This window comes from Salvia splendens, chromosome 5, assembly GCF_004379255.2.
Source record: "Salvia splendens isolate huo1 chromosome 5, SspV2, whole genome shotgun sequence".
Lineage (NCBI taxonomy): Eukaryota > Viridiplantae > Streptophyta > Magnoliopsida > Lamiales > Lamiaceae > Salvia > Salvia splendens.
The window spans coordinates 14,119,815-14,131,123 of NC_056036.1; the positions used below are offsets into that span (position 1 = coordinate 14,119,815).

The following is an 11,309-nucleotide window of genomic DNA, read 5'->3' on the forward strand; positions in this document are numbered from 1 at the left end:
TGAGTGGAAGCCGAGGGATAACGATCACGGGGCGACGCGCAGAAGAGCGTTGGCTCGAGTGCGACGCCGGCCGAGACCGCAACCCCAAGGCGGCCCCCGTACCAAGACCGATTTGAAGGCTGGCACGGAGTGGTGGTTCGTCCGATAACCACCGAGACACCAGGCGCCGAGAGCTGGAACCCTAGGCGGAAGGAAGGGTGCTCGGAGCTGGCCGAGAGCGGGCGCGCCACCGTGCGCGCCGCTGGCCGAGAGCTCGCGCCACCCGACGACTCGGATGTCCGAGACGGGCGTCAAGACGCTGGCCGAGAGGCGCGTGCCACCGTGTGTGTGCCTGGCCGAGAAGCGTCGGCACCCGACAAGCCGAGACGCCATGACGGGTGCTCGCCGTTGGCCGAGAGGAGCCGAGCCTCCGCGCACGCTCCTGGCCGAGACGCTGGCGACACCCGAAGAGCCGCTGGCCGAGACGCTGGCGCGCATCTGCGCGCTGGTGGCCGAGACGCTTCGTGCGTCGTGGTCCGATGAAGAACTGATTGGATTTTCGTCGTTCATCGTTCGTGCGAACCTCGTACGATGAGATAACGATGAAAGATTATTTTACTGATTATTTAATTTTTTTAATTAAAAGATATCATTAAAATATTATTATTTAATGGAAATAAAATATTTTTGGAAGATTTACCTAGATTTTAGGAATATTTTTATTATTATCTATATCTATGGAAATAAATAATTTTATTTTATTCCTAGATGATATGGATGAGAATAATTTAATAGTTTCCTAATATTTATCTAGATTTTAGGAATATTTTTATTATTATCTATATCTATAGAAATAAATAATATTATTTTATTCCTAGATGATATGGATGAGAATAATTTAATAGTTTCCTGATACTTATATATCTAGAATCCTAATTATGATAAATATGTTTGAATACATTAAATAATAAAGCTTCTCTTCCTAATCTTAAACATGGAAATAATTTGAATTTATTTTTTCATGTCTTATTGAGAATTAAATAATTTAATTATTTTAGATATATCTTATAGTAGACATGAATAAGAATTAAATACTGGAACATTATTTTCTTAATGGAAGACGCCAATTATATATAAAGGATTCAATCATCCAGCATATTAAATACCAACAGAATTTAATTAAGCCTTAATCTGCCTCAAGGCTAAGGATAATTGAATAAAAACCATAGCCCAAAATATATAAGCTGTAATTACGAACTCAACGTTTGTATATGGTCTCCACCAATTGGTCTGTAATTTATGAAGTTGTTTCCAATATTATCGCCACCTGCACTGTGGGGACAATAATCCTAGGAAATAGCGAGTTCATAAGGCGGACTTTTCAAATATAAATAGTATGAACTAGAATGTGGTTTCCAATATTATCGCCACCTGCTCTGTAGGGACAATAATCCTAAGAAACTGCGAGATTCAGAAGTTCACACAGGATTTATGGGATAGCTTGATCTTATTAGCAGCATATAAGCATTGTCATGGGAGTGTGTTGTAGAAATAAGACTCTGTAATGCTAAAGAGGTGGTCTTGCTTAGGCAACATTAGGCGGCCATGCCACTCTGTGGTCTCTGGACTATTCATTGGTGTTGTGACCAGTAAAAAATTGTAAGATTTTAATGCGTATTAACTTCCTCTGGAGGATACAAAATTTTGATTTTACTATTGTAAGATTTTGAAAAGTTTTATGGTTAATCTAATCAAACTTCTTACATAAGTTTATGACAAAAGGTAAATATTCTGTTTTGCAGTGCAAATCAAATCGTCAATATGTCGTTCAATCCTCTCTGCAATACTTAAAGAAAACAAACTCAAGGGCCAAAATTACATAGAATTGAAACAAAATTTGGACATCGTTCTCACATCAGATGAGTACATCTTTGTACTCACAACCCCGCGACCTCCAGTGCCACCAGCTAACGCTGTGGCAGAAGTTAGAGATGCACACAGACGGTGGCATAAGGCGAATGAGATGGCTAAGTGCTATATGTTGGAATCTATGTCGTCAGTACTCAAACATCAGCATTCAGCCATGGAAACTGCCGCCGAGATCATGGAGAATCTTAAGAATCTTTTTGGTACTCAGAATTGAACGGCTAAGTCTCAAGCCTTTCGGAGTATCATGTCGAATACTATGAAGGAAGGCTCTTCTGTGAGGGATCATGTCCTCGAGATGATGGGCCACCTCAACCAAATTGAGGTCTTGGGAAGGACGATCGATCCCGAGTCCCAGGTGACTATTATTCTTCAAAGTCTTCCCCCTAGCTTCCAGCAGTTGAAGCTCAACTTCGAGATGAACAAAAGGAACTACACCTTGGCAGAACTGTTGACTGAACTTCAGTCGGCAGAGGACCTTATGGTCCAGGCTAAGGCGGCCATGATGACTTCGGCGCCTCGTTCCTCTGGCTTCAAGCCTAGCACGGGAAAAAGGCAGACACCGAACTCAAGACCATCACATTTATTGATGACTTCTCAAAAATTGGATACGTCTATTTGATGCGCCACAAGTCAGAGTCTTTTGATAAGTTCAAGGATTTTAAGACTCTTGTGGAGAAGTATCATGGTAAGAGTATCAAAAGCCTACGATCTGATAGTGGAGGCGAGTACCTCAGTGTTGAGTTTTTGGACTACTTGTCGGAGTCGGGAATTGAATCCCAACTGACTGCGCCGGGCACGCCCCAGCAGAACGGCGTGGCTGAAAGAAGGAACATGACCTTATTGAACATGGTCCGATCAATGATGAGTTATGCACGGCTACCTACTTCGTTTTGGGGACATGCCTTAATTTTTGCAAGCCATATTTTAGACAATTTACCATCAAAATCTGTACCTACTACTCCTTATGAGTTGTGGACTGGGCGCAAGCCCAATCTAGCACATCTCAAGATTTGGGGTTGTCCGGCTCATGTATTGGAAAATGATCCGACTAAGCTAGGATCAAGGACAGAGGTATGTTTGTTTATAGGGTACCCAAGAGGAACGAAAGCTTATGAATTCTTTAGTCTCTGAGATAATAAAGTTATTGTGAGCACTCACGCCACATTCTTAGAGGAAGACTATGTAATGAATTATAAACCGAGCAATGAAGTGGCTCTTGATGAGCTAACTTCTGTCACAAATTCCATTAACCAAGAACAAGTACCAAGTGTACAAACAATTCCAGAAACTTCAACTTCTATTCCAAGAATTGTAGTGCCGCGCCGCAGTGGGAGGGTCTCACATGAGCCTGAAAGATACATTGGTTTGGGGGAATCTATGGATCACTCCTCAGACAGCAATGTATTAGATCCCTAGAACTTTGCGGAAGCGCAAACAGATGTCGATCATTGCGAATGGATGAAAGCAATGGATTCGGAACTACAATCTATGATAGACAAAGACGTCTACGATTTGTCCGTCCTACCCGAAGGCTGTACTGCCATTGGGAGCAAGTGGATATATAAACGTAAACGTAGTCCCGATGGACGAGTTAAAGTCTTCAAGGCAAGACTAGTGGCTAAGGGGTATACCCAAAAGAAAGGTGTCGATTACGACGAGACTTTCTCCCCAGTGGCCATACTCAAATCGATCCGGATACTATTGTCTATAGCAGCTTATATGGATTGGGATGTATGGCAGATGAACGTTAAGACTGCGTTTTTAAATGGCGGTCTTGAGGAGACCATCTACATGGAACAACCCGAAGGTTATGCCATAAAGGGCAAGGAACAGATGGTTTGGAAGCTTAAGAAGACCATTTATGGCCTTAAGCAAACATCTAGATCATGGAACCAGTGTTTCGATCAAACTGTTTGCAAGTTTGGATTCGAAAAATGCCCAAGTGAAAGTTGTGTGTACAACAAGGTTGAAAAGGGGAATGTAGTGTTCTTAGTTTTATATGTAGATGACATTCTTCTAATTGGAAACAATAAAAAGATGTTGTCATCAGTACGAACATGGTTGTCAAACCAGTTCGAGATGAAGGATATGGAAGACGCGGGACACATCCTCGGGATCAAGGTTCTTAGGAATCGAGAAAAGAAGATGTTATGCTTATCTCAAGAACCTTACATCGAAACAGTACTTAGTCGTTTTAGCATGCAGGACGCCAAGAAAGGTTTCTTACCTTTTAGACATGACATCCATCTATCTCAAGAGATGTGCCCCAAAACGCCGTCTGAGATATAAGCAATGAGAAGGATTCCATATGATTCGGCAGTTGGAAGTCTCATGTAGCTATGCTTTGTACGAGGCCTGATATTTGCTTTGTTGTTGGCATGGTGGCAAGATATCATTCGAATCCGGGCCAAGGACATTGGACTGCCGTAAAGAACATACTCAAGTACCTTAAACGGACTAAGGACTATGCTCTAGTTTACAATGCAGTCGAGCTCTGTCCTTTGGGATATTCTGACTCAGACTTTCAAGCTGATCAGGACTCGAGAAAATCTACTTCAGGATATGTGTTCACCTTAGGAGGTGGAGCCGTAATTTGGAAGAGTGTGAAGCAGAAATGCATCGCGGACTCGACCATGGAAGCCGAGTATGTGGCCGCTTCGGAGACTGCAAAAGAGGCAGTATGGTTCAAGAACTTCCTTATGGATTTAGGTGTGGTTGCGAATCTGCCCAAGAGCATCACGGTTTATTGTGACAATTCTAGTGCTGTGGCAAATTCAAATGAACCAAGAGCTCACAAAGCGAGCAAACACATAGAGCAGAAGTATCATATCATAAGGGATATAGTGCAGAGAGGAGACATACAAGTGGTCAAGATTGCGTCAGAGAACAACCTGGCAGATCCCTTTACAAAGGCATTGGCGGTAAAACCGTTCGGGGGCCACGTTGAAGGGATGAGAGTTCGACTCATTCAAGACCTCAACTCGCTTTCAGTATAAGTGGGAGAAATTTGACGTGTGCACACTATTTTGTATACTCGAAAACTGTTTTGAGTATAAGTGGGAGAAATTTGACGTGTGTACACTATTTTAATTATTTTTGTCATATTGTTGTTATGTTTTACATTTAATGGATGTTTATTGCATATTTAAATGTATAAGCGAATATAACAAAGTCTAAGTCTTTGTTCTAGTAGACCGGTTGTGGGCTGCGCTCAATTTAAGGTACGCGGTCAGTTCTGAACAAAGAAAAATAAGAATTTCACAACCCAGATAGACCTAGACTACCTATCTTGAAAGGTTGCAATGTCAGTCCGATTATTTCTAAGCCTTATTGAAATATGATGACGTTGATGTGGTATAGCACTGAATGGATCTAACAGCAAGACGAGTTTTTATGCTATCTACTGAAAGACGAGGTCTTGATAATTAATTTCTTAATCAATGTACATTAGCATTGAGCATACGATATTGAGTATCTACTACTTTGACTTACCAACGGTACGGGTTTTTCGTCACCCAACGATCCAGGTATATTAGGTAGTGGTGATCATTGTCTAGCGGTGCTAGGATTGCTATTATGTTGAATCGTGCGCGAGGAGAGTATCGTTTGATAACATCCACAAGAGGAGCTCGAAACGATGTTTTATTATTCAGAACCTAGCTAGTTGGAGTTTAATTACTCTATGAATAATAAATAAGAGTTTCTTGCTAAGTCCACTCTTGGAGAATAAAATATATTAATTAATTAAGTCCATAGCAGACATTAATTAATTAATGTATGTTTCTATCTTAAGCGCGGGAAATGAATTAAACAAATAAAAGGAAACCCGGAATACTTGTAATTTCGGATTTGGAAAGGCAGTGCAATATTACTTCTGTAGTGGCTCCTTGTAATATTCCAATATAAGCTTATATTAAATTGTGGGTTCAATTTAATTAGTAAAAAGCTAATTGGGTGGGCCATGTCCAAATTCTTCATTATATCCCTGACTGAGCCCAATATGTGACTTTATAAATAGGAGAATAATGGAGACAGAGAATATAATTAAAAAAGTAAGAATTTTCGTCCCCCTCTAGAAAGAGAGAGAATTCGAAAATTGCTCCCTCCGTGAGCTGAGTTCAGTCTTCGTTATTCGATTCCTAGTATTCTGGTGAGATTTGCCCACACAAATATCAGCATACAGTCCGGGACACCAGTTAGAAGATCAGAGGTCGAGTACTGAAGATCTTCACGTGGAGACGGAGCAAGCCATCATCGATTCTTGATTGAATCAACGAGGTAAATTGGCTAATTCCGTAGTGAGCATGTTTTAGGGATTTTATATGCTAAACCATGTTTTAATTCAAGTTATGAGCATGATACATGTGATAATTACGCGAATAAAATTTGTCTAAATAATCTGCTAAATAGATTAAATTTATGTGATCGGATTTCATGCACGCTTCCGTTGCCAACCCCTTCAGATGGCTCGTCTCATCAGTTTCACCCATATGGGATAATCGTCCCCATTGAGATTTTTTGTTAGGCGCACCTCGCCTAATGATTCCAGAGATGAAGGCTGATTGTTTGGGGTTTTCTGAGACATACTCATTCTCATGAATTTAACAAATTGTTCGGCTAAAAGGGTTATGGGTTGATTGTTCTTCGGAGGGGTATCAGATTCAAAATCTAACATGTTTTTGGTTGTGTTTTTGCAGGTTTCAAAAGGTCGGGGAAGGTACTCGAGACTGTGATGATATTTTTCTGAGCCTTAAGCCCGAATAAACCTGCTCCGATACCATCTTAAAGATGCTAATTGAGAGAGGCGAGATTCATAGGGCTATGCATATTGAGAGAGTTTTGAGAGTAGAAGATGTTGTTGTATTTATGTGTTGTATTTTACAATGTAATTCAACACCTCAATATATATGTGTGAATATATTCTATCTATGGAAAATACAATCAATTGTAATCAATCTATTCTAGGACAAGAATCAATCCTAGTCAATCAATTATTCTCTACAATTATTCTCCAATATTCTCTCCATTTGATATGCTTTGACAAGTACCGTGAGGGGAAGAGAGAGACGAGATGATCGGAGATAAAAGGGAAAGGCCGGCTACAAGGCGGCGCAAGAAAGACGGCCGGCGGTGTCTGCGTGGTTTCCGGTGAGAAGTCGAGAGAGATAGGGAATTAGAGCATCCCCATCCGTGCTCTTGCCAACGAGCACGGATGTGGGCCAGAACCCACTTTTACTCCCCGCTCTTAGGCAATAGCACAACACCCACATCCGTGCTCTTCCGCAAGGACGAGCTCAAGGGTCCCACCATTCTATTATTCAATTTAAATAAAAACATTTCCACAATGTTAAAATGCATTAAAAATAACCAGAATAATATTACAAATAACAAAAAAAATTAAAAATTACATAATTAAAATCCTAAAAATTATAAATTACATAATTAAAATCCTAAAAATTAAAAAAACCCACTACTCGTGGTCGAATTTCGCCCAAATGTGTTTGTTTAGGTCTTCTTGTAGCTCAATAAAAAAATGGATGATGAATGTGTTTATTTATAGATGATTTTGGGAATACAAAAATTTTAAAAAATCTAAAAAATTCCAAAAAATGGTAATAAAACAACCATATTTTTGGGAATCTAAAAATATTTTTTTAAATTTTTTTTGTATTATTTTCAATTTTTTTAAAAAAATTTGAATTTCCAACGGATAAATCTGTTGGCCAATCAGAACGCGCCACGTCAGCTGCTCGCTGGCACGGACGTGCTCGATGCATTTAATTCATCTCTCCTAAATCAGCCGGCCCAATCATTGAAAGAACTAATCAAGCCCACTTAAAATTATGCATCGAGCAGCGCCGTGCCAGCGGCGAGAGTGCAGCGGCGAACAGCGGGTGCCGTGCCGCTGGCACGGATGGACGGACGTCAATTCCTCACCGCTGCGGATGCTCTTAGGGTGCTTTGATTTTAATTTTGGGGATTTTTAATCGGGAAATTCTTAATTGTTTTGGGGCTAATAATTTTAAGTGGGCTTGATTAGTTCTTTCAATGATTGGGCCGGCTGATTTAGGAGAGATGAATTAAATTTAAATACTTAGAATTAAATATATAAAATAAAAATAATCTTAATGTTAGATTAAGCATGTTCACATAAGATTCTCAATAAGCGGAATCCACACAAACAATATACGACTACTGCTACTAAAATTTGACTTTTAAATAAATTATTTAATTATATTCACATGTAGTAATAAATTAATAATTTTATTCCATAAATTCGAATAAACAAAATTAGGAAATCCAGAAATCGAAGAAATTTGGCATCTGTTGAGATTGAGTACGAGTCAAGAGAATTTTTCGAACGCCAATTATATATCCTACTATCAGAAAAAGAAGTACTAATTCAGACGAATGATGCAGAAGCTCGCGAGAACATTGAGAAAATCGGCGGGGGATGTCGACGGCGACGACGACTACTCGCTTCCAACTCGGGACGACTCCCGTCCGATTGACATCCAAGGTGATTTTCTGTTTGCAGATTCCCTTTTCATTTTTTTCGAATTTGGATTGGAGTCTCTGAGTGAATTACAATTTGATTTAAGTTGCTTAGATTGATGAATGACGTATTTGTGTGTGCAGAGCAAGAGGAATTGGTCCGGTCCCTGGAGAAGATTCACGCTCAACAGTCTCTTCTATGGAGGGTTTGTGCCTAAAATCTTGAACACATAACATTACTCTTAATTGGGTTGAATTAATTGTTTGTTTTCCCCTCATCTGATATTGCTGTAGAGTGTGTTTGCCGGACTGCTTTTCTGTTACATGATTTTCCTGGCTTATTCAATGTATCAACAGGCCTTTTCTCCATGGGATTTGGTATGTTTTCTATCATTTCATCTCCCACCGCAACCGTGTTTATTTATCTATTCCTTTAACATTTACTAGCTGCATGTAAATGCTCATCGAAATGGCATTTGGTAATTTGTATTTGAATAAGAATATTTGTATTTTCCATTTCAAGGAGGACTCTATGCCGCCAGACATAATTTAAACAACATTAAGAAAACATGGAAAGTATATTTATTTGCTACATTCTAACGATCAATTAAAATTATTCGAAACTTTTAGGGGAAATAATGTTAATCTGCACTTTCAGTTGATTTTGTCCGAAGCATGAAGATCTGAGTGTTTGACTTTATAGCAGTAAATATGAGACGTCTAAAAATCTATCTTGGGGGTGATTATTGACTCTGGTATGGTATGAGTGAAAAACCTTCATGTGGGTCCCATTTATAGCAGTATGTGATTAATCCTATAGTGATGGGTGATGCTACCCCATTTCTGGATGAGCACTGTAAACTTGAAGACATTGAGCTAAACATATACGAAGCAAATTAAGTGCATGTTTGGTAGGCATGTTAAATTAGCACATGATAATTAATTAAGATGGGCTTTAAGATAAGGATATGCTATCCCTGTTAAATAGTCCACCCTTTTGAACTAATTCGCTCCGGGCCTCAGCGGGCTGAGATGGGCTTTGATAGCCTAACATGACCTTATTTTATCTACCAAACAGCCAAGTAATCCATATAATTCATATATCTTGGTCTTATCTAGGCTACCAAACAAGCACCAGGTTTATGCCATTTTTTCATGTTGTTATTTTTTCCCATTTGCAGCAGTATCATGCTTACTTCATGTATGAGATTGACTCAGGGAGCATTGTAGCTGCAGGTTTGCATTCTCATCTTCTCTATTTGATCTCTGTCTGCTCTTTTTTGTATTCATGATAAGCATGCTGTTTCATCTAATTTGTCTGACCTCTTTACATGATTGGATGGATATTCATATAGAATGGGTAGATGTCTAGATGAGCTGTGCAAGCTTTTACCCGTTCCCGACCTTATTAGTGGTTTCTCGAGGCCACCCCATGGTCATTGATTTACCAAAACACTTGTTTATATGCGGAAGGCTACTTCTTACACTGTGATAAGTTTCAAGTTGGAGAATACTTTTTTTTTTTAATTCACAACACCTTTCAACCATTGGACATAAAGTTAACTAATGAAACTGATCTTTTGCTTCAACTTTCAAGTTCCAACCAATATTTTGTATACTAGTATTAATTCGAGATCTTGCCTCACAATGTTTGATTGAAACTATGTTCCAGAGCTGGTAGCTGTTATCACATGTTTGATGATCATCACTGGCCTCATGCATCACTCAAAGCGTCATCACCTTTGGCTTTGGTACTCTTTTCTACCTGGTACATTATTGGCAATCTTCTGGTTGCACCACATGCTGAGGTGAGCTGTTAATATATGCAGTGAATTCCTTTTGCTATATATTTAACTCATTTTTGGATGAGGAATTGTGGAATTTATCTACTCTAGTTATTATTTCTAGGAAGTGTATTGATCATGTGTCTTATATTCAATTTTGAACAGCTATAAACCAGCACACTTGCCCCAAGCTACTCTATTATTCGTCTATCCATTTCTTTTATGAATTGGCGTTGGGTCAAAACATAAAATGACTTGGTCGTAAAACTAAAGAACATGTTGAAGAGTCCTTTTTCTGTGTATGATTTCACTTTCCAATGTTAGATTTATGTCTCTCACGCAGGTTGGCAAAGTTTAGATGGGAAATCATGTGGGTTCCTTTGGCGCCATTATGGTAGACCCTAATTCACAGTTTCCAATTTTTTTCCGAATAAAGTTTATTTTCTTCATGCTTGCATTTTTGCTAACCGAAAGCATCGCTCTAAACCCTTTCAGTGGAGCTGGAGTATGCCTATATGTGGATAGTTTACTCAATGGGTCATCTGAAGAAGTCAGGAAACTTCGTGGATATATGTATGCTTACAAGGCTTACTAAATTTGTTTGCTCTACCTACAGAAGGATCTCCTATGTACAGGGCTTGCCACTGTTCTTGGCTTGTGCTTGATCCATGGATGAGCAAGTTATTGCTTTAACGAGAGGGCCTTTGTTTCTATTTGAGATCCATGCATGTTTTATCTGTGCAGTATATGATTTTGAGATGAAGTATATAGTGGCCTACATTGCTAGTTGATTTGATATTGTACATATCTCAATTTTTGCTTATGATCAGAATATTAGGTTGGCAGTTTAATCATCTGCAGTATAATTGTCTTACACTTATATATTGACATTCATGTGATGAGGATTTCATTTATCTCGACGACTTGCTATACTTTTAACCATTTGGATATCAGATGTGGACCATGTGGTAATTGATCATTGGAATTCAAGTGGTTTACTAATAGTACTAGTTGAGAGTGGTTGTTTTTGTGGTATTATAGTACTCCATGTTTATGGGTACTGCATTTATCACCTACTCCTAATTCAACCTCGTTGCCTTTCTTATCTGTGTACTACTCCAT

At 39.3% G+C, this 11,309-nt stretch overlaps 1 protein-coding gene across 2 annotated transcripts; it reads left to right on the forward strand.

Moving 5' to 3' along the window:
* Nucleotides 1–8,198: 8,198 nt before the first annotated feature.
* On the forward strand, nt 8,199–11,107 carry LOC121802156. Of its 2 annotated transcripts, none has more exons than XM_042201742.1 (7): nt 8,199–8,428; nt 8,548–8,609; nt 8,698–8,781; nt 9,588–9,639; nt 10,076–10,211; nt 10,531–10,581; nt 10,683–11,107. In XM_042201742.1, exons 1-7 carry the CDS (start codon nt 8,320–8,322, stop codon nt 10,780–10,782), a joined length of 594 nt encoding a protein of 197 aa, XP_042057676.1. In that variant the 5' UTR covers nt 8,199–8,319; the 3' UTR covers nt 10,783–11,107. The 2 variants fall into 2 exon arrangements, with proteins under 2 accessions (XP_042057676.1, XP_042057675.1); XM_042201741.1 differs by having other exon boundaries at nt 8,201–8,428; nt 9,585–9,639.
* The last annotated feature ends 202 nt before the right edge of the window (nt 11,108–11,309 follow it).

Excerpts from the sequence above, each read along its gene's own strand:
- LOC121802156 (XM_042201741.1), top strand. The coding sequence starts at position 8,320 with ATGATGCAGAAGCTCGCGAGAACATTGAGAAAATCGGCGGGGGATGTC. Across the intron at positions 8,610-8,697 it reads AACAGTCTCTTCTATGGAGG|AGTGTGTTTGCCGGACTGCT; the intron begins GTTTGTGCCTAA and ends ATATTGCTGTAG. Across the intron at positions 9,640-10,075 it reads AGGGAGCATTGTAGCTGCAG|AGCTGGTAGCTGTTATCACA; the intron begins GTTTGCATTCTC and ends ACTATGTTCCAG.